General features: G+C 38.1%; 1 protein-coding gene across 1 annotated transcript in view; it reads left to right on the top strand.

Annotated features, from left to right (window-relative positions):
* The window catches only part of loxhd1b (lipoxygenase homology PLAT domains 1b), a gene marked incomplete at both ends in the record, with an annotated part of 28,930 nt that extends 5,776 nt beyond the window's left edge, over window positions 1-23,154 (top strand). Inside the window, 36 exons of the mRNA XM_079251540.1 lie at window positions 686-809; window positions 1,041-1,150; window positions 1,886-2,026; window positions 2,113-2,248; window positions 2,818-2,978; window positions 3,070-3,156; window positions 5,253-5,388; window positions 5,494-5,648; window positions 5,989-6,149; window positions 6,806-6,882; window positions 7,060-7,256; window positions 7,393-7,585; window positions 8,992-9,152; window positions 9,280-9,598; window positions 11,262-11,413; window positions 13,155-13,288; window positions 13,418-13,563; window positions 13,651-13,755; window positions 13,844-13,972; window positions 14,055-14,219; window positions 14,445-14,626; window positions 14,705-14,821; window positions 14,990-15,152; window positions 15,707-15,861; window positions 15,949-16,158; window positions 16,267-16,393; window positions 18,679-18,887; window positions 19,115-19,300; window positions 19,405-19,532; window positions 20,373-20,490; window positions 21,066-21,243; window positions 21,322-21,507; window positions 21,751-21,921; window positions 22,057-22,189; window positions 22,446-22,601; window positions 22,674-23,154. Of these exons, the coding sequence (XP_079107666.1) occupies window positions 686-809; window positions 1,041-1,150; window positions 1,886-2,026; window positions 2,113-2,248; window positions 2,818-2,978; window positions 3,070-3,156; window positions 5,253-5,388; window positions 5,494-5,648; window positions 5,989-6,149; window positions 6,806-6,882; window positions 7,060-7,256; window positions 7,393-7,585; window positions 8,992-9,152; window positions 9,280-9,598; window positions 11,262-11,413; window positions 13,155-13,288; window positions 13,418-13,563; window positions 13,651-13,755; window positions 13,844-13,972; window positions 14,055-14,219; window positions 14,445-14,626; window positions 14,705-14,821; window positions 14,990-15,152; window positions 15,707-15,861; window positions 15,949-16,158; window positions 16,267-16,393; window positions 18,679-18,887; window positions 19,115-19,300; window positions 19,405-19,532; window positions 20,373-20,490; window positions 21,066-21,243; window positions 21,322-21,507; window positions 21,751-21,921; window positions 22,057-22,189; window positions 22,446-22,601; window positions 22,674-23,154 (5,889 nt within the window). The remainder of the gene's footprint in view (window positions 1-685; window positions 810-1,040; window positions 1,151-1,885; window positions 2,027-2,112; window positions 2,249-2,817; window positions 2,979-3,069; window positions 3,157-5,252; window positions 5,389-5,493; window positions 5,649-5,988; window positions 6,150-6,805; window positions 6,883-7,059; window positions 7,257-7,392; window positions 7,586-8,991; window positions 9,153-9,279; window positions 9,599-11,261; window positions 11,414-13,154; window positions 13,289-13,417; window positions 13,564-13,650; window positions 13,756-13,843; window positions 13,973-14,054; window positions 14,220-14,444; window positions 14,627-14,704; window positions 14,822-14,989; window positions 15,153-15,706; window positions 15,862-15,948; window positions 16,159-16,266; window positions 16,394-18,678; window positions 18,888-19,114; window positions 19,301-19,404; window positions 19,533-20,372; window positions 20,491-21,065; window positions 21,244-21,321; window positions 21,508-21,750; window positions 21,922-22,056; window positions 22,190-22,445; window positions 22,602-22,673) is intronic.
* Between the last annotated feature and the right edge of the window lie 249 nt (window positions 23,155-23,403).

Here is a 23,403-nt window from a genome sequence, read left to right as displayed (position 1 = left end):
AAACAGCTACAGACTGAGAGATAATGTGAATAAACTTGGTGCCATCAATGTTGGTTTGACTTTGATGAGGATGATGAGAAGATCCAGAAATGTTAGTCATTGAGAGACAAAGATTTCCAAGACCAAGAAAACTACAGAATTAAAATAAAAGCAAGATCAACATTGAAAGCAACAGTTTTATATTACAGATTGATTGTACAGTAAAAGCTAATTATCATGCAAAAGGGGAGATTTATCAGCAGAAACATCAAAATGTAAATAAATAGAGAGGCAAAACTGTGATATCATGTTCATGCAACACGTAATACTACAATAAATATGCAATTTTTAAAAGCAACAAATGACCCTGCAAAAAAACAGTCTGTGGAGAGCAAGGTGAGGACCTTAGATGCTTTAAAACATATATAAAGCAAAGGTGGATCAGATCCACTGCACTTCCAAAAACCCACAAGAGGAGAAGAGCTGCAACATGAATGCTGAATGGCTTTTCTACATTTCTCAGTCAGTTAGATTGAGGATTGGCTCAGCTTGTTATTTTTCATTATCTTTGAACTGTAACTTACAAGAAGGAGCTAAACGGGGAATGTTGTGACCTGAACTGAGTATGAAATTGTAAGCGTAAAAGATAAAGAATAGTGTTACATGAAATGTATTATGTCGTATTATTCTGTCTTTTTTCATGCAGGTGATTCTGGATGACATGGGGAACAAAATAGTGTATGAATTTCCTGTCAGTCGTTGGTTTGCCATTGATGAGGATGATGGAAAGATCCAGAGAGACATTTTGGTGGGAGGAAGTCAGCCCACAGGTAAGGATGAACATTTAAAATTGGATTTTTTGGAAAAAATGTCATGTAAAAATAAAAAGCTGTTTCATTCGGGCTTCCAGAAAGCTGTAATCATTCATTCTTGAATCAGACTAGTAATGTTTAGATCTAGGAGATCTTGTTCCTGCTCAGCACCTCTGAAGCCGGTGCAATGAAGCATGGTGACTCGCTGGCTTTGTCTCTGATAGCCTAACATGTAACTGTATCCATCAGGTATTGTGTACAACGTCCAGGTTGTGACAGGGAATGTCCGAGGTGCAGGGACCAACTCTAAAATACACATAGTGATGCACGGCACCAAGGGCATGAGGAACAGTGGCAAGGTAGGCGACAATAAAAAATAGAAACACTGAAAAGACTTTATTCATATGAGTCAAAGTAAAATCATTTCACTTGAATGCTTTGGTTTGGTCTGGTTTGATTTGCTTTGACTGAAGTGTTTGCTCGAGTAGTAATATATTCATACAAACTGATACCTCAATTATCTAATCGTTTGTCAGATAAATGCAATTAAATGCAAATTACAACATACTTTGACAGACATAGGGTATGCATTTGTATGCCAATTTAAAAGAGCTATTAGCTGAAAACCTGCCATATCGCAGCATGATAACAGTGTGCTCATGCTTTATTTTTTGGGCACTAGGCAAGTTGAGGACAAATGAAATAGTTACAGACCTAACATACATTATACAGCAGTTGAACAGCACCTGAAGTGAAAATCAGTGGGAATCAGGAGAATGAATCCAGAACATGAACCTCAACACTGCTGAAGCAGTATGAAGTCATTTCGACAGAGAACAGAACAAATGGGAGCCACCATCCAGAGAAGAGCTTTTACATGTCCATGAAGAAGCCCAGAGAACTATGCCTGAAGGTTGCTAAGAGAAACTACATGAAATCCTGTCTAAGGGACTAATTTACTGTGTTCCTGGTAATGTATAAAACAAATGAGGGATGACTCGAGAAGACCATTTCACAGTACAGACAGAATTCCTCACATGGATTTATGTTTGAACTCTCCTTCCTCATTTATTTAAGCTGTTTATGTCCTGCAGGTGTTTCTGGAAGGAGGGAAGTTTGAGCGTGGTTTGACAGACATCTTTAATGTTGAGATTGCTGCACTCTTAAGCCCTCTCAGCAGAGTCACTATTGGACACGACAATGATGGAGTCGGTTCTGGGTGGTATTGCGACAAGGTACACTGACACTCACAAGCAAATACGGATTCCACAGTCTGGTAATTTACCATGAATCAGCTGAGCTGAACCAATGCTTTCCGCAGGTTGTGGTGTACTGCACGTTCACAGGGATAGAACAGACCTTCCCATGCAGTAAATGGTTGGATGAGAAGGAGGGAGACGGGCTGATAGAAAGAGAGCTGTATGAGATGGTCTCACTCAGACAGAAGAGACAGAAGAGTGAGTTAAATCTTCATTATTATCATTTGAAAGCATCATACTGTCATGCTCTCTTTTATGTTTCCAAAAAATAAAAAATTGAAATGTGAATATTTATTATAAAGAGCAGTCAATCTGACTTTAGTCTCCTTTGCTTGTAAACATTAGGGCCAGTTTGGCTTTCTTTGGTCCACACATATATAGAGCAACATATACCTTTTCTGTTTTCCATCACTGCATCAACTTCATGTCCATTCACATTCACAGAATTCTCCCAGTTAGGAGCTGTCTACAGCAATCATTTCAGTACAAGTTTTTGCCCTGAGAGTACATTTTAACAAGCAAAAATCTCATCTCACCGGCTCCACTGACACCTTCATGGAGCAAAACTAGTATAAAATGACTTGCTGCAAACTTCTGCAAACTTGACTGCTTCCAAAGTGTAAAGAACCCCGATATCATTTTCCCCTGGCAGTAGGCTGAATAACTAACCGCCTTGCAGTCACAATAGCAAAGGCATGTACAAGATTGTTTACTGTGAATCATACATAAGTTAGTCTTTTTCAATAATTAATTTTTGATCTCCTCAGAGCACCCATGGTCCTTGTGGATCTGGACTTCAGACCTTCCTAATGCAGGAACCGATGCAGATATCTCCTTCCAGGTGTACGGAGACAAGGGCAAATCAGATGAGATCAGGCTGGACAACAAAACAGACAATTTTGAACAGGGACAGATAGACAAGTTTATAGTAAGTATTCTGTCTGTGAGTGAAATATGTTTTTGATATATTAAAAAAAATCTGATTAAGAAGCTTATTTTGTCTTTTAATCATCTCTCAGGTTGAGCTGCCTGATTTGGGCAAATTGACCAAACTCCGTATTTGGCATGAGAAGAGAAATCCTTTTGCCGGATGGCATCTCAGCAAGGTGAAATCTCAAATCGCAAGGTGTAATATGACTTAAAGCAGAATTGTTTGTTACATTTATGTTCATAAATTAGGAAAAACAACTATTTGTGTTTTTAATCCCACAAAACTGAAATAAGTTCCCGTAACATGTATGTGTGTTGTAAAGGGGTCAACAATGAGACAAAATTTAAAAAAAAAAACTGGAAAGAACATTTTCTCAAATACAACCAAATGTTAATTCTTTGGGTTGTCTATTTTAAGTTTACTTATTTATTTATACATTTATTTGGTCAGTTGTTTGTTTCCTGTTTGCTTGTTCATTAATTTATTCTTTCACTTATTATTCATTTTTACTTTTATTTAACTATTAATAGTAAATAATATAAAATAGATAATAATTAAAATAGATAAAGGGCTCATTAACAGGCTGCAAAGAATTTGATGAGGAAGTTCAATAATCTGACTCAGGCGTTTTAGAGGAGGAACATCTCAATAACATGCAGGGCACTGGGTCCTCAGGACCTGGATGGAGAAGCACAAACAAGTTGCTTTAAGATTTTACAATCAGCAGATTGATCAGTGAGGGTGCCAGGGTTGGGTATGAGTGCCTACTTGTGCTCGATGCAAAAGTTGGATACGCAGTCAGGTTTTTCTGTCTCCTACTTTGTTTACAAGAGTAATTTGGTCCATTTTCGGGAGCTTTGCGACACGGCGAACAGAACAGTATCACCAGAAATCACAGAGGCAACTACACAGTGGAGCAGTGTAGTCGACGTGTGATGGGCAAAGGGAACAAAACAAAGAAGAATAAGAAGTTGAGGAAGAAAAAGAAGAATCAGAAGACTAAGGCCATGCTGGCAATATTTTAACTTTGATGGGTCACTACAGTCATAGCAGCTGTTGAACAAAGGCTTTGTGAGTGTGTTGGGCATGTCAGGCAGTTGCAAACCACCATACAGTGGTGCATTACTGCCTCCAACCAGTGTCTAAATTTGATGTCAGAACACAAAAGTGAACTCTGAACTTAACACTGTCCACTAGTGGATTAACTGACTTAATATCCATGGGAACATTAAAGGCATACAGAAGTAGGAGGATGGTAGTGTTTGACAATGTTTGAAATGGACTAACCTATTAAGTATGTAATAAAGCATGTATGGACCTGTAGAACAGCATTTCCCAAACTCTCAGTTCTTACAAGGAACAATCATTAAGAAGCTCTACTTTGTGTGAAAGCCTGTAAAAGAATTATCCACTACTTTACAATCAAGAAAAATATTTATGCAGAATTACAAAGGACTATATCTATGCTGTATATTATTGTTGTTTTAAAAAATTCAGGTCATTTGAGGAATTTTCATTAAAATAAACACTAAGAACAGAAATCAGTATGAGACATGTGTAATCTTTAAGTCCTCAGGTGGCACTGCATGAGAAACAACCTGGGAGGGTTTTCTTTTTGTTAAGTGATGCCAACCTATTGTTAGCCAACAATGCAGCACTGCAACCAGAGACTGCATTACGCATGGAAGTAGTTATATATCAGTTCTCTGAACACAAACTCATTTCACATGGATAGAAGCACAGTGGACACATGCTTTGTGGTTGGATGAGTTCATGTTTAACTTTTTGGAAAAAAATCTGTGCACCATGTGTTCCTGTGTGCCAAACATGAAAGGACCCTCCACGTTTTTTGCATCCAAAAGTGCAAAAGCAAACAATGTGACAGAATGAGGGTGTGTCAATACCTGTGGAATGAGTGACTTGGAAGTGTGTGAGGGTACCATTGGTATGAGAATATTTGAATTTCAGAGAAACATATTTACAATGAAAGTGACAGAAAGTTTTTTTTCCCAAGAAGTCTGTGACTATTTCAGCAAAACAGCACCCCACTTTCCCAGAAGTGGGATTTGTGATATCCTCAGCTGCAGAAAGTCATTTAATGGTCTTTAAGTATATCTTGATTTAATCTTAAATATAAATATTATCATATCTCTATAAAGAGATAATAAACATGAGGATATAGAGTAGTTTCATTCCATCTTTAGTATTTTAATTAATTTATTGTTCAGACTTATGACATGAGACAAAAGATGTTTGTCTTAATTCCTGCAGGTTACCATAATGAAGTCATTGACGAAGGAGAAGTACACATTTCCATGTGAGAGATGGCTGGACATTAACGAAGACGACAATGAAGTTGTGAGGGAACTTCCAGCCGGCGGAGACTTGATCGCTGAGCCGCTGCCACGTATGTTCGTAGTGACACACATTCTCCAAGTTAAAATCAAAATCTGCTTTGTCAAATTTAAATAAGAGTGTACATTATTATTAATGATGGTATTCTGTTCTGCAGTTCTCAAATACAGAGTGACAGTCTGTACAGGAAATGTTGGTGGCAGTGGCACAGATGCGTCAGTATTTCTAAATCTAATGGGAGATCAGGGGGAAACCGGAGAGCGGCAGCTGGTCAACTGCAAAAACAACATCAACAAGTTCGAGAAGGGAAATGTGGGTACATTCAACTTTTATCTATGAAAAATCATCATTTACTGGTACACACTGGAGCTGTCACTTATCATTACTGTTTAGTTTGTGGCCTTGAATAGTAACATAATAATAATATTTCTTTCCAGGCTTTGATCATAAATGAACCATTATCAAAGTTATTTTAAGGAAATGTAGTATTCATAAACTAAAATATGTTGTCATACTGTAGCTGTAGCTTCAATGGCATAAAGTGATTTTAAGTCACAGTACTGCAATCTGATGATCAAGTAAAAATGTGTGCATGACTTCTCATTTACATGTTTTCCACGCGTACCTTGTTGTTGTTGTTTTGTGGTTCCAGTTGGATGAGTTTATAATCGAGGCAGTAGCCTTGGGCCAGATACGCAGGGTGAGGATTGGACATGATGGGAAAGGTGGAGGCTGTGGCTGGTTTCTTGATAAAGTAGTTGTAAGAAAGGAAGGCCAGGCTGAGGCCCACGCTGTAGAGTTCCCCTGTAACAGGTACGTTAGTAACAACATTACTCTTACAGGTTGCCATTTAAACAAAACCTCCTCATTCTCTTGAAACTAACTGAGTCTCTGGTAACATTTAACATCTAACATAAACATTTTTGATACTGTGGATGAACTTCATGAGTTTCAGTCATCACGTCCAACTATTTTTTTCAGTTTGTCCAGATTTGGTGCGAATGTTTCATAAAAAAATTTTTAAAAAAACAACACTTTGCTGTTGAAGCCTTGCTGCATTAAAGTTGGACCTGTTGTTTTCTGACTACTTAAACCTGATCTTTTTCTTCTGATTTATGTCCTCAACACAGCTGTTTCTGACCACAGCTCATTTGATTCTTGGTATTTCTGGTGGTATTCTTAGAAAACTCTATAATGTTGTATGTTATGATCCCAGCAGTTTCAGAAGGACAAACGTCTATATGACATCAGCAGCTCTGTCCTGGTCAAAAGTCACTGTTCTCATTTTATACAACATTAACTAAAGCTCCACCTGACCTTCTACATGCATCATTTCATGCAACCACATGAATAGTTGATTGGATAGTTAGACGAACAAGCAGGTGTTGTGAGAGTGCATACTAAGTGGCTGTTACTACTGTGGAAGTGAGTGATGAGATGGCAGATCATTGCCTGAATGTGCTCTGCAGGTGGTTGGACCGCAACGAGGATGATGGACAGATTGTTCGAGAATTAGTGCCTTTCTCGGATGGACAGCGTCTTTACAGTGAGTTAAAGAGCCATATTTCTTTTAATTCATTTTATTTATACAGCACCTATTCACAGCACAAGTGATCTTCAGATGCTCTAAAGATGCGGTCCAATCTCATTTGAAGTTGCCCAGGGAGACATTTAGTAAACAAATATCAGTCTTGTGTTTACATTGGGTCTGTTTGCGTGTTAGATATCAACTACTACGTTATGGTGAAGACAGGAAGCATCCCAGGGAGCAGCTCCAACTCCAATGTATTTGTCAAGCTCTACGGAGAGAAAGGCGACACCTCTAAGACGATGCTGGTAGTCTCTGCCAATAACCTGGGGAACTACTTTGAGACAGGCCGTGTCGATATCTTCGCTGTGGAGACTTTTGATATTGGACAGGTATTTGAGAATTATGTTAGTATATTCAAGTTACACCCTGTTTTTCTTTTATTTAATACTTTTTTATTATTATTATTTAACCTGTTTTTACCAGTATCTGGTGGTAGATGGTAACTAAACATTAACTTTCCAACAGATCAACCGACTGTTGATTGGTCACACCAACGAGGGCATGCGGGCTGGTTGGTTTTTGGATAGTGTTCAGATTATGATTCCAGTCCATGGAAAGAATTACATGTTCCCAAGTCACCGCTGGCTGTGCAAGGATGAAGCTGATGGAAAGACAGAGGTGGAGCTTTACCCAAGCGAGATCCTGGACATGGAGCAACGTAAGGGACACTCACATCAACAGATCCTTTAATGAAGCCAAAGATACACAGAAAAATGAACGCTTCTGTAGAGCACAGCGTCATTTTAGTTAATAAACCTTAATTTGTTTCCAAGTAGATAAATTAAAGTCGAACAGAACTAACAATAAAGTGCTCACGAAAAATTCTATCTAATAATTTTACATGAACTTTTTTGTACAATTTTTCTTTCATCCATCAGTATCATGTCCATGAATGTCAGCATTTTCACAATATTCCTCATAGCATCCCAAAACTTGTCATTTCCTGCCAATCTAATCTGAAATATGAATCAAATTATCACATTTAGAAAGAGGATGGTCTGGAGAGTGATTCCTTAAGAGTTGACTTGACATAAAATGCATTCTTGTTTCTTTTTAAGATCTTCAACTATTTAGAGACTTACGTTTTTGTCAGGCGGACCAACTTCATTTATAAAGCACTTTTAAAAAAAACACAGCGGAAACAAAGTGCTGCACACAACAGAAAACTAAAAGCCATGTGAAACTATACAAAAACCAAAAACAAACACAAAACAGATCTGAATGAAAAATAGACGTATGTACAAACATGACATAAGAACAGCTCAAATCAACACAGTAAGACCAATTAAAACCACCAGTTCATTGATCAGAGGGAAGGATTGCATCATAAAGAAATGTGAAAAAGGTACTAAACTGGAATATGATTAAAGAAGCTGTTTTTTTTGTGTTGTTATTGTTTTAATAAGAGTGTGTTAGGACCAGTTCTCTGAGGGATTTATCTATCTGCAGCTTTCCTAATATTGTTTTTATACTACTTATTGAAGTACAATAGTGCTCTACAAACTTGTGGGGTCTTTTAAACACGAAATCTCTCACAAATAATTTAAAAGAGTTAAATATAATTTAAATCACAGTGTAACCCTTTAAAACTTTCACATAAAGAATCTTCTCATTTGGCCTCAATGCTTTAGTTGAAACCTTGAAACTGCTCTTTTGAAACGTTGTGCAAGTTACTTTTAAATGAACAGTAGTTTGTTGTAACTTTTTCACCTAATTACACACAAACATATTATTGCAGAAAAAATTTTATGTTGTCATGAACCAAAAACTAAAAGAAAGATCCCAAATTCAGGGCTGCAAGGCAGAAGGACATAGAAAAGATTCATTTAAAGAAACAAAAGGCACTGCAGCTGGCAGAAGGAACCAGGTCTTGAATCAAAACTAGAATAAGAGAACTCCTAACAAACCTGCCGATAAATTTAAGCTTGTTATACAAAGACAAAATGAAACAGACAATATGATATGAGGTCCTAGCAAACCAAGGAGCTGGTAAGTTGAAAGAATGGAAAGGTATGTAAACAATGGCATTTGCCTCTTTGACTTTCTTCAATTTGCATTTTCCAGAGATTAACTACGAGATAACGGTAGTAACTGGAGATGTGGCATTCGCTGGCACCAATGCCAGAGTCTTCATCCAGATCTATGGGGAAAAAGGGAAGACAGAGGTCATCATACTTGAAAGCAGATCCAACAACTACAAGCGAAACACCACAGAAATATTTAAGGTATCAAATCTAGATTGTCTGGTTTCAGTGACTCCAGACAGCAACTCAACAGTTTATCCTGACTGCCTAGAAAAATATGTAACATTTTGAGTTAAAGAAAAAAAAAACTCTTTAAAATGTTTAACAGATTGAGGCCAAAGATGTTGGGAAGATCTTCAAAATACGCATTGGTCACGATGGTTCTGGGATAGGAGCTGGCTGGTTCCTGGAGACGGTGGATGTCAAACATCTTATCCTGGCTTTGGTTCCCAAAGAGAAGAAAAAAGATGACAAGAAAAAGAAGAAGAAAAAGAAGAAAGATGAGGATGATGAGGAGGACGGAGGAGAGGAGATGCAGGAAGTGGCGCTGACATATCATTTCCCCTGTTCGCGCTGGCTGGCAGGGGGAGAGGAGGACGGTGAGCTGGTGGTGGAGCTGCTGCCTGAGGGTGAAGAGGATCTTGAAGGTACAAAATTAATCAAATTCACTTTAAATGTCAGAAGGAGATATGTTGAACATATGATGGGCAAGCTTTAGATATGTTCATTGAGGCTGATTATACCAGTGAAGAACCAACGTTGTGACAGATTAAAAAAAAACCATAATATTGAGTGTACTGCCCAGTAAATAAAAATAGATAACTAAACAAACTTTTGTAACACTCACAGCTTATTGGAGCTACTATTTATTATAAACTCTCTCTAAAACTTTTACTCATATCGCTGCACATTAACCCTTAGTGCATGATTAATAAAAAACATTGTAACATTTTTTAAATACAGTATTTTAACTCTACAGACACATGAAATGATACTTTTTTGTTAATTAGTGATATTTAGAATTTATCAGGATTTATTATTTATTTTATTACATTCTTTGAAATATTTGAAATAATATGCAATCATAATTATATGATGTAAATCTTCTATAAGCGATAGCTTTATGATTTTCCTTTCCTATTTATCTGGAAACTTGCGTAATTACATTATGTTCAATAATATCATATATTTACTTATTCTCCAGTGAGTGGAAACATATTGGATGACTCACTAACATCCATTGAAGTGGTTTTTCAGCAAAAATGCCATTTTTATTCATAAATATGCAAGAAAAAAAGCTTGTAAATAGGTGTCCACCACATGGCCACTATGCATGAAAGGGTTAAAGTTAAAATTCTTCAAGCACTCATTGTACTTTCAAGATTTTGACTGGCTTCTCTTGTGCCATTATTATTTAAGCTTTTCCCATCCTTGCATACTTTTCCATGTAGTAATTTAAATGTCACTAATGAAGTCAAACGCCTCTGCACTGATTTCTACTGGGTTGAACTTGTATGAGGAATTCACAGGAAAAGAAACATGCAGGTGCTGGCTGAAAGCAAAGTGTACACACTGGGAATCTGACACGTCTAGAAATAGAGTTTCACAGTTCTGAAGTTTTAGACTTCTGCCATCTTTGTGTAGACTGTCAGGAGAACCAATACTGTGCTTACATATAATCCATCTATTTAAGTTGGAAGCGGTTTAAAAGTATCCAACAATATTGTACTCATTATTGTATGTATTCATTACCCTGTTTTTGCTGCAAGCATTTTGAGTACAGCTGCTGCCTTTTGTCTTCAGTGAGTCAAGAAAATTAAATTATCCACAGTTATATTCATTGTGTTTTGTGCACAGAAAAAAAGGTTCAAGAAAGAAAAACAAAAAGGAAAATCTGACTTTATTTGAAATAAAATGTCATGCTAAGTGTTTTTAATCAGTGCATTATAAACAAAGTAAATGAAATTATCATATTAGCTGCTATTCTGCTGCTAAATACAGAATTTTATTAGTGAACAGAATTGTATATTGTATCTTCAGCAGTTAAGTATTACACATATGTATAAAGGATCCCTTCATATATATATATATATATATATATATATATATATATATATATATATATATATATATATATATATATATATATATATATATATATATATATATATATATATTACTTTATTTTATTAATTTAATTTTTACTTTTTTTTTTTTTATTGTTTGCATGGATTGATTTGACTCAGTTTCCTGGCTAATATGCAGCAGGTTCAAGAGGTTTTACTAACTCATCCTTTGCTTGTCTGACAGTCAACACCTATGAAGTCTGTGTCTTTACTGGTGATGTGCTGGGAGCTGGGGCAGATGCCAAGGTCTACATCAACATTTATGGGGAAAATGGAGACACCGGAGAGCGCTATCTGAGGAATTCCGACAACCTCAACAAATATGATCGAGGGCAGGTATGATGACTTAAAGACTTATAAACAAGCTTCTAAAATTGCATGATTATTTTACACTTGGAGCATTTGTACACTCTTTTTTACCATGCTCATAAATGTTCAGTGGCTTTTCTAAATATTTATTTTCCTTGAAGGGTACTTGCTGAAAATTAAGCATTGATTACTCAGAGTTCCAAACGCTTTTAGGCAACACAAGCCTTGCACTGAGGTGTGGGTGGGAATGTATTCTGGTAGAATTACAAGTTCTCCTGCAACAAGTCAACTGTGACAGAAATGAGCTCTTAGGAGTCTTCAGTGTCACGGAACCCGTCCTACTTTTACTCATTTCTTTATCAGTACCTGTGAATTATTCATCTCTACTTTACTCCTTAGGAACACAAAATTCTGGCTCACATAATTAAATTACTCCTAAAGGTACAACAACTCACACATCAAAGGGAAAAAAATCTTTTTTTTTTTTTTTGTACAATTAAAGGCACTTTATGACAAACTGAAACATTTGGGGGGTTTTTAAAACAAAAATCTGACATGCTATGAGCTCACAGACCAAAAGTACAACACGTGGATAAGTTTAGGCCTCTATATATGTATAGCTGTTTGAGCAAAATGCTACCTAGGCTGCCTCTTACAACCTTCTTTATTGTAGCAAGACAATATAAAGCCATATTCTGACTTTATTACAACAATTTGACTCTGTAGTGCAAACGTTCAAAGGCTAAACTGAGCTGCTAGTTCAGAATCCGTGCACTGTGAAGCAAAACGTTATAAAAATCAGGCAACAAAATCTTAAGCTGCTCATCATGGAGAGTGCAGTGGATTGAAAATCTAAATGTAGGACTTTGCAGGAGGCAAGGAGAATGATTAATTAAATCCAAAGGCTCTGCTAATGTATGGAAACCAGACATCAAACAAACAGGAGATTAAGCAGTGAGGAAACACAGGACTAACTTACATACGGATGCAACAATGATCTGAGGATGTACAATGAAATCCAAGGAGCTTATAGGGGGGGATTAGCTGAATGGGGACAGACAGGTGATGAGTAACCAGAAACAATTGGTATTATACTCATCAAGAGGCAAGACAAAGATAACTGAGGACATCTATGGTCAATAGCAGGAAACAGAGAAAGTCAACAAGACTATAACAGAGGATTAAAAAGAACAGAATACATGAGAAATGAAGTCAGAGCAATACAGAGCATACGGGCACTGACTAAACACAGAACAGGGGGGACAACAAAGGCAAGTAAAATAATAAGATGAAGAAAAACCTAACTGAGAGATAGCATCACAGATAATGTTTAAACTGGATAAAAGCAGACCACATAACAGTTCAAGCTATATGCAGGAAGGAGGAAACGTTTCACTGTCAAGGCTGTAATGACTTCAGTTCTCAAATGTTTACAGTGTTTAAAATGATGGAGCAAAGCAATACTTTAGGAAAGAGAAATTTATGTATCTCAAATCTAAAAATCTGTTTCTGGAAAGAATTTAAGCATGTTTCTAAACAGACAAAACAAAAGATTGTCAGTCTGATATGTTACAGTTAATGTCATTTTCACCATTATCACTGAACTGTAGGATTGGAATGAACTGTTTCGCTTACATTTCACAAAACTGCTTTTAAGTGTAATGTAGACTGGATAAAAAGCCTCAATATGGTTCTGAGTGAAGACGTTTGGTAAAAACTTTCAGAACATATTGAGGAAGAGAGTCTCTCTGGTTGCTGTATTTTGCAGGAAGACGTTTTCATAGTGACCGCTGTTGATTTGGGTCCTTTGAAGAAGCTCAGAATCCGCCATGACAACAGTAACCCTTACTCCTCCTGGTACCTGGACCGTGTTGAAATAGTCGACACGAAGGAGGACATAACGTAAGTGAGAGACATTTTCATGGTTTTTGATCAGTTATGTGATTACAGAAGAACAAAAGATCTCTTCGTAAACTTTAACAAAGAAGAGTTTTAGTGGGATTACTTTATCTTATCTCTTGGTGTGTATAGATACTACTTCCCCTGTAACCGCTGGCTTGCAGTGGATGAAGATGATGGGCAGATAGCGAGAGAGCTGGTTCCTGTGGACGAGGCGTTTATGAGGCAGGATGAGGATGAGGAGGGGACAAGCGCCACGCTGGGGCTTGAGCAGAAATGTAACAAAGTTGGCGATAAAAAAGAATATCCTGTTTTAATTAATATGAGCACATATACTTACGTGCACTTTTGTATTTGTCTTATAGCCATGTCAACTACATATACTCTTAAAATAAAAACTGGAGACAAGAAGTATGCTGGAACTGACGCCAACATCTTTGCCATCCTTTTTGGGGAAAATGACGACACAGGTGCGATAGTTCATCACATCCTAGTCTTATAATGGCTTCTAAAGCGTGTATGTTCGTTTCTAAATGATCATTTGAATTTCACTGACAGGGATCATCAACCTGAAGGCTTGTAAAAATTACAAAAACAAGTTTGAACAGGGAATGATCAATGAGTTCACTGTGGAGGCTGTCGATTTGGGCGACCTGGAGAAGCTTCGAATTGGACATGACAACTCAGGTGACAAAGAAAAAGGCAGAAATGTACATAAGAGATACATGATTTAAAGTTTTTCATGCAAAAATGTTATATCTGGAAACAGGAGGTTCCGCTGGGTGGTTTTTGGACTGGGTTGAGATCGATGCCCCCTCTCAGGGTCAGAGGATGCGCTTCCCGTGTGGCCGATGGCTGGATAAAGGAGAGGATGATGGTGCAATTGTGAGAGACCTCTATCCTGCTGAGTTACAGACTGAATTTTACACCCCCTGTGAGTTTACAGGCCCAAACCATTCACTTCTTAAAGCATTTTAGTAAAATATACTGAATCTTCTCTGTCATCACAAGTGGTCTTATTCAGACTCACAAATTATGAAGTCTAAATTCTTCATTTGCTTAAAATTTAATCTTTACACCCCTTGAATTGTGAAAAACGGGTGTTAAAATGTATATTTCTGTTCCCAAGCTGACATGGCATCAAACATCTGTTTTTCAGTTGTGCCTTATGAGATCAAAATATTCACCAGTGATGTGTTTGCTGCGGGAACAGACGCCGACGTGTTTATAGTCTTGTACGGAACGAAGGGAATGTACACTCAGCAGAAACACCTGTGTGTCAACAAGCGAGAGCGACGGCTGTACTTTGAGAGAGGAGCTGAGGACATGTTTATTGTGGAGGTGAGCATGTGGGTTTAAAATGTAGACTATTTTTAACCGTGGCTGCAAGTCTGTAAACAATTAGCTGCTTCATCACAGCTGGAAGACATTGGTGATGTTATAGAGAAAATCCGGATTGGTCATGACAACAGGGGCACCAACCCAGGATGGCACCTCGACAGAGTGGAGATAAGGCGACAGCTACGGAAAGGAAAGGTAGTCAAAGACCTGCATCGGACATCATCAAAAAGTTTCTTTTCCTGTTGACTCGCTACTTACCAGTTAGTTATGTTACACATTCTGGCACACACACCTGTCAAACAGATACTTTATGTTCATGTTAGACAAATCCAGATGGGAATGTTTGTTTGTGATCAATGGCAGGGTTCAGAGACAACCATTTTCCCATGTGAATGCTGGCTCGCCAAGTCTGAAGATGACGGGGAGACGGTGCGGGAGCTGGTGCCCTCCAGCATCATCACACAGAAACTCCTCAGGGATGGGACGCTGAAGACTACCGAAACTGAGGTGGAGGATGCTCTGGAGAGTAGGTTTTACTCTGGTTTCAGATGGGGGAGTGTAACTCTGCAGTAAAACAACAAATTTGACATACTACTGTATTTTATTCAATGCTATTGGGGGGTATGTACAATACACCTGCACTATAGAGCTATAATGAAATTCAACTCATTGCCCAGGCTGCAGCGGAAACCTGTTTTAAGTAAGAACACTTCTGAAACCCAAAAGTTCTCAATATTTAAGAGGAGGTACGTTTAGGGACTAGCTGGTTGGCAAGAGCGGCAAATTTAGCAGATAAAACAAAAAGATTATTCCAACAACTAGAGCTAGACAAAAACTTTACAGTTGCTGGATGTGTAGGCAGAAGATGCATAGATGCAAAACATTTCCAGAGATACCAGATAACAGCAAGAAAAGAGAGCAGTCAGCAAATGATAGTTCCCTACCTTTTCTTCCCTAATATCTGTGTTGGATGTGAATGGCTTTTATTTCAGGAAATATCACTTCACTACTAGGGATCTAAATAATCTTAAATTTACAGTTCATCCACTTGATTACAGCCAAGTTTCATCTCGATTACAGCGCACATGTACAAGGTGTCTGTGCGGACAGGTGATATGTACGGAGCTGGGACTGATGCCAACGTTTTTCTCACTATCTACGGCGACCTGGGAGACACAGGAGAGCGCAAACTTGCCAAATCAGAGAACAACAGAAACAAATTTGAGAGAGGAGAAGTATGTGAGGAAAGTTGGGACACATTGAGTCACAGCACTTTAAACATTTGAAGATAACTAGATCAGTTTGACTGTCTTGGCTTTTAGGTGGACAAGTTCACCATTGAGGCTGTGGACTTAGGACAGGTATTTAAGATTCATATTCGCCATGACAACTCCATGGTGGGAGCCAATTGGTACCTGGACCAGGTGGAGGTGCTGGATGTGGACACAGAGGAAGTTTACATGTTTCTGTGTGAACGCTGGTTGTCAAAAACAAAAGAAGACAAACAAATCAAGAGGACCTTCTATGTCAAGGTTTGCTTACCTTGTGATTAGCGAAAGTGCCGTATTACCCTGATGCTTGTATTTGCCCTCCTATCATCTGCTGATACTGTAGAAATTTGTGTATTGTGTCTGACTCAGGGGTATGAGGGTGAAAGGAACACTGATCCATATTTCAAGAAGATGGCCCAGAGCAAAGTAGGACTGGACAGAAATGCCAACAAGAAGAAAAAGAAGAAAAAGGCAGCTGCAGTGGAAGAAGGTCCAAGTAAGATCACAAACATGACTTCCCATGTTGCAGTTTGACTAGATCCTCAACATGAAAAATAACAGAAACATCATCAAGGTGACTCCTTGAGTAGACCAATAACAGCTTAATGTTGTAGAGATGTCTGGCTATTGTTCATCCATTCATTCACTCGTTTTCTGTACCGGTAAGTCCAATTCAAGGGGTCCAAAGGAAGCTGGAGCCTATTCTAGCAATTAGCAGGCGAAAGGCATGGTACAACCTGGGCAGGTTACCAGTCCATCACAAGTTAATTGTTCAGTTATACAGAAAGTTTGGAAACAATGCTTTGTAAAGATGGCCAATATTATCGACATACAAATGATATCGGCCGATATTGATATTAAAATGCAATATTGAAAATTATCGGTATCGGTTTTTACTTTGTTAATGACATAATTTTTACAAAACATACACATTTTATATATCAAACTCCTCAGCTTAGTGTCCTCTAACTCAAAAATACAAAATATAAGAGATGCCATGTATGGTTTTTCAGATATTTTTGCTTGTTTGGTACAACTCCAAAAATATCATATTTGTTGATATTGGTATCTAAAATTAAGAGCTGGACAAAATTAATATCTCAGATATCGGTAAACGTGCTAATATCCTTACTTTTTTTTTTTTTTTTTTTAAGCTGGGATGGGAACTAACAAATCACTGTAGAGAGAAATCTTTTGGTATAGTTTTTAATTTTTTTATTGTTAGATGGTCTATTTGGAACCAAACTCTCAGCTTTCCTTCACGGATTATCATGATTCAAATACTACTATATATATATATATATATATATATATATAATGAAATGGCAACATTTCCTGCTCATAAAAGTCAAGAGACTTCTCCCAAATGTGTCTGTGCACACATCTAAACAATGATTCAGATTAAGAGTTGCATACAGTGCAACACAGTGAAACACAATGAATGAGTCTATATTCAGGAAATACAAGCCTGGCCTCTGGTAGGAGTTAGTGCTTTACTCATTCATGTTTTAGCACAGATGTTCTAAAATTGTATAGTGCTGTTTTGTTTTTTTGCTTGGACTGCAGAACTTCCCCATGAGACAATAGCAGGAATGAGGCACCTCCATTATTTAGCTCAATGCTTAGATGCTTAGATATGAGATGTTTATGGGGATTTTATGCAGTAGTTTTCATACAAAAGGCTGTTTCTGCAGTTGATGTTCATCCATGTGTCACAGAAGGAGACTTTCTGCTGGAAATGCACTCTAAGGGCAGGAAGTAAGAGGAAGGGAATGCGGGGAGTGTCTGTCCAAACATAGTGGACAGGGTACGATGAGGCAATCAGGCAGTCGAACTGGCTCACTTAGAAACTTGCAGATAAAGTTCCTTGTTTTGTTGATCTTGATACTGCATGCATTCATAAATATCCGCAATAGCTAGTGGAAAGTGGAAAATAACTCCCAGGTCAGCAGACCTCCAACAATATTTGCTGCAATGTTCATACATTTTCTCATCTCATGATGTCCCATAGATTGAATGAAATTAGATGAGAGAACAATCTTCTGGGGTAAATTATGCTCTCATTTTATTGTATTTTATTTGATTTATATTCTAGATCGCCAAGGAAGGCCCTTAAGCCCCCAACTCCCCAGGTGCTGAAGTATGGCAGGCCTCTCCAGTAAATACACTAAAATGCAAACCTAATTTCCCAATTGGTTTGATTATTATTATTATTATTATTATTATTATTATTATTATTATTATTATTATTATTATTATTATTATTATTATTATTATTGGAGGGAGGGATCTCTGCTCAACATTATACCTTCATGTTGATCCTTGCAATGTTGCTTGCAATAAATGCGCCTAAAGTGGAACGTCTTGTGTTGTAGCAGCTCTTACTGGGCTGGTCTGGAATCACGTTAAATTGTTAATGGTTAGTGGATTGTATTTACTGCTGTATTCGTCTGACCACTCAAAGCACTTAACTGTACATGCTACATTCACACATCTTGCAGGTCATTTTAAGTGTTAGATGTCAAAGATAATTTGTTAGCTGAGAGACTTCTATGTTTAAACAGGTCAAATAAATAGTCTGCAGGTACAATGGGGTTTAAACTAATGTGATGCATAAAGATATTTTGGTATTTTGAGGGGCTGGAAATCAAACTTTCTGTCTAGCTTTAAAAAGATGTCAAGAAACCATTTTCAACCTTGAGACAGGCAATGAGAAGTATTTCAAACTAAACGTTAAATCAAAGGAAAGACATCCTCAGCCAGTTCTTCTCTCTCATGCAGTCATCCCGTATCACTTCGCGCTGTCCACGGGGATCGACCGTGATGCCAGCACTACAGCCAGGGCTTTTGTCATCATCCTCGGCCCTAACGATGCTGAAACAGACCGAATGTGGCTGGACCTGCCTGAGGGAAAGAAATCCTTCGCATCTGCCACCACAGAGCATTTTTTGTGCTATGGAACTGACGTGGGAGAGATCAAGAGAGTGGAAGTGAGAATCTGGGATTGTCTGCAGCTAAATCTGTGCAACTGTCTCCTCTCTGCTGCCTACTCAGATACTCTGATGTTAAAAATTCAAACAAAGCCATTTCTAGCTCAGTTAAAAATTAACTCTAGCTATGTCTTGTGTTATGCAGACCCAATAAAATGGTGTATCAGTTCCCCGCTCTTCCTTTCTCTTTGTCTCTGTCTCTTCTCCCCTCACTTTGCTCGTTATAGCTTGGCCATAACGGTGTCACACCAGAGAGCTGTTGGTTGGTGGATGAGCTGTCGGTTGCCGTGCCAACAAAAGGTATCAAGTACATCTTCCCATGCAAGTGCTGGCTGGCCAAAGACAGGGGAGATGGTCTGACTACCCGACTGTTCAATGTGCTGGACTCTAGCACCATCAACATTAATCGCAAAGTGAGTCACTGCACGTAGAACATGTCTTGGAAAATAATCATTTTTGATGCATTACATGAAAATAGTCAGTCTCTCCTGTAAAAGTCCTCTGCTGCACTTTTCAGGTTATTTATTCAGTCACAGTTGTAACTGGAGATAATCAGTATGCAGGGACTGACACCAACATTTTCCTGACCGTGTACGGAGCCAATGGGTGCACAGAGGAAACGCTGCTACCTAAAAACGGGGATAGGTTAGTCTGCCAGCAGTTGCATTACATTACTCTTATATAGTACTGTAACTTTAACCTCTCAATAAAGAAATACGGAAAATAGTTTGCATGACAGAATTTTAAAGCTCACTGATGTAAATTATAAACTATTAAAGGTGGAGTATGTAAGATTTTCAATATTTTCAAAATAAATTAACTAATAAAATAACTACAATCATAATTAGAAAGTTTTTTGAACATGTAGGTTCCAGTCTGTTCATATTTGATGCGTTATTAAATTACAAGTTTAATTAATGACAAATGACAAAAAGCACTTTTTTTTTTACTGGTAGGAAAACATTTAAGAAGGGTCTTTATCATTAATTAAACTTGTAATTTAATAACATATCAAATATGGACAGACTGGAACCTACATGTTTTAAAAAAAAAAAATCTAATTATGATTGTAGTTATTTTTTAGTAAATTTTTTTTTTAAATATTGAAAATCTTACATACTCCGTCTTTAAATTGATTTACACAACAGCCAAAGTGCAATTTTCTTTTATCTTGAAAAACAGTTTAGTTTCCTGCTCTGGATTATTTGCTCAATGACAAATCTTTAATTGCTTAAACCCAACAAATCGTAAGCTATGTATTCAGACAAATTACTCACTGTGTCTACATTTCAAACCAAACATAGCCAAGGAGTTGATCACTGAAGCTTCATATTTAATATTATTACATGAGAGTGCAGTTGCTTTAATTCTCAGTAAGGAAGAAACCAAGTTTCTTCCAAAACTTTCAACCAGTTTCATCATCATCATAACAATATTGCGTCTGTGTTTTCAAACGCTGAATTTATATGTATGTTGTCCATCCAGGTTTGAAAGAGACCAAGAAGACACATTTACCCTGGAGATAGATGACATCGCCCCTTTGAAGAAGATCAGAGTCTGGATTGATGGCAGTGGGAGTCGCCCTGACTGGTTTCTGGATAAGGTAACATGCTTTAATAGGTTGTAGGGTCTCTGTCTAATAAGGGAAGATTTCCCTCAACATGTCAGATTCCAGTATCTAATGAGGGATGTTTAAAAATATTCTGGCAAAAGAAAAATTCAGCAAACAGGTTAGAAAACTGGATACAACTGACAACCTAAGTTTGATAAAAGCATTGATGGAGCTTTGTAATAAAAATAAAACAGGATCTAAACAGGCACAAGAACACTGGCTTTTTCTGCATTTTTTTATTTAAAATGTACTTTTTAGGTTTGAAAATGACTCTTTTAAAACTTATTATGTAATGTAAAGTGGATATTTTGGTAATCTGCAAAAGGCAGTTCTTTTTTTTTCTTTCTGTGATAATTCATATCTCTTATACAGAAAATGTACAAGCTTGGAAATCATGATCAGGATTGCAGCTATATTTTTCCCAAAGGGCTGAGCCAATGCCATTCCTATTGTTGGTCTGTTTCTGTTCACTTTTGTGCTGCCACTAAACAACAACTATTACTCTTTTATATGTAGTTATTTGAATCGTAATGCTGATTGGCCAAAGGTTTAATAAATGCTTTTAGATCCTCATGCGGAACTTGACCACAGAGGAAGAGTATCTGTTCACCTATGAGAATTGGCTGTCCAAGACGAAAGGGCCAAAGAGGACAAAAGTATGTGAACTGGCAGCTGTGGTGGATGAGGAGGAGATGGTGGAAAAAACAACCTACATAATCCAAGTCCAGACCAGCGATGTCGGAGGTGGGTTGCATAAATTTACCACAGCTCTGTGTTTGTAGTCTGACTGAAGTCAGAAAAATAATCCACGTAATTTTCCAGGTGCTGGCACTGATGCCAACGTATTTTTGATCGTGTTCGGGGAGTACGGAGACACTGGAACGCTAGCTCTGAAGGAGAGCACCAACAGGAACAAGTTTGAGCGAAAAATGAAAGACGTGTTCAGATTTCCTGATATGCTGAGTCTGGGAGAGCTGTCTAAAGTCAGAGTGTGGCATGACAACAAAGGTGAGGAGCAGAAGAGAGCTGAGGGGCAGCAAGTGGATGAATGTTTTCTCTTTTTCTTGCACAAATCAGCAACAAAAAATTGTATTTATACTAAAGATGCACATATCTGAGACATCAAAACTTATTCTACATTTTGAAATGAGTTATTTCAGCTCATTTTTGCTGTATGAACATTGAAGTGGTCTGTGACAAATCCAGTAACAAAAAAACTCATACAGACTTTGTTGCTTTGGCTGTAAACAGGCCCCGCTCCTGGCTGGCACCTGGAGTACATTGACGTGAAAGATGAAGCCATGGACCAGACGTTTAGGTTCCCGTGTGACCGCTGGCTGGCTAAAAATGAAGATGACAGACATATTATGAGGGAGCTGGCTTGTGCCAACAACGACTCTGTAGACCTCAGTGACAAAACCAGTTAGTAAAAATAAAAGTGTGGTGACATAATTACAGGCACTGTAAATGTTGGACATTAATAACTTGCAGCCAATTACAAACCATTTGCCAGATGTAGAATGATTACAGTCTGACAATGTCTCTGCATCGCTACAGAATATGAAATCGCTACAACAACTGCGAATACAGATGACGCCTCCACCACGGAAAATGCCTGGATTGTGTTGGAGGGAAGGAAAGCCCGTTCCAAGGAGTTTGTTCTGGAAAACAAGAAGAAGAAGTTCTTATGGTGGGTCTTCAGGTGGCGTTCAGGGACCTCGGCTCATGTTAAACCTACATTATATCGCCTTACATAATCTCTTCTATTTTTGTATTTTCTTTCTTTTCTTTCTTTTATCTTTCTGTTCTCCTTTGCTGCTCTCAGGAGGGTCAATCTCATGAGGCACAAAATGTCTTAAGCAGGCTGCTGGATTTCTGTTTAATTCTCCAAATCAAACTCTGCACAAACCCTTGTAATTTACACATTTTTTCCTTTGTTTTCACAGTGGTGCCACTGACACGTTTGAGTTCTCATCCAAGCATCTGGGTGAAATTGCTGGCATCTGCCTTGGCCATATAACCAAAGATGGGAAAAAGGTGAAGAACGAAGCCTTCTGGCACATTATGGAAGTGGTGGTAACAGAAAAGGAGCTGGGAAACAAGTAAGTGGAACCTCACACAACCACTATCTTATGTGCAATGTCATGCTGATGCCTCTAAACCCTTCTGTTTAGGTATTTCTTCCACTGTGATGCACAAATCCCCCTGGCAGCCAAAAAGGACCAGTTCCTGACATTTGAGTGCTATAAATCCATTGAGAGCTTTGCGAGCAAAGTTCGCAACCTGGTCCCTGTCAAGTACGAAATCATCGTCATCACTGGGGATGTTAAAGGGGGCGGCACAGATGCAAATGTTTTCATCACCCTCTACGGTGTCAACGGCGACTCAGGGAAGCGAGATCTGCGGCAGAGGTTTCGCAACCTTTTTGAGCGAGGGCAAACGGACCGCTTCGTGCTGGAGATGCTGGACCTCGGAGAGCTGCTGAGGGTCAAAATGGAGCATGACGGCGCCAGCAGCAACTGTGGGTGGTATTTAGAGTGTGTAGAGGTGACCAATACAGCCAACTCAGTCACAACCATCTTTCCATGTGGAAAGTGGCTGGATACTTTTAAGGCTGAGAAACAGATTCAGCAGGTGCTTTACCCCAGATATTAGGAGAATGAATGGAAGAGTGAAAGATCATTCTACAGTTTGTTTTTAACATCATGTTTTGTTGGGGAAAAACTGGAAATAGAACTGAATTTTTCTTGCATTAAAGGGATAAAACCAGTAGTTTTTCTTAGGTTTGTGCCAAGTTTAAGGGTCTCCCCTCATCATTTCATGTAAATGTACCATGTAGAGTTTTGATACATAACTGGCTGGCTGGCTTGGATAGGTTAATTGCTTTTCTGTGTCAGCAGTTTA

This window comes from Telmatherina bonti (assembly GCF_933228915.1).
Source record: "Telmatherina bonti genome assembly, chromosome: 13".
Classification (NCBI taxonomy): Eukaryota; Metazoa; Chordata; class Actinopteri; order Atheriniformes; family Telmatherinidae; genus Telmatherina; species Telmatherina bonti.
The sequence above is the reverse complement of the archived record's forward strand: the minus strand, read 5'-3'. Positions and strand labels throughout refer to the sequence as shown.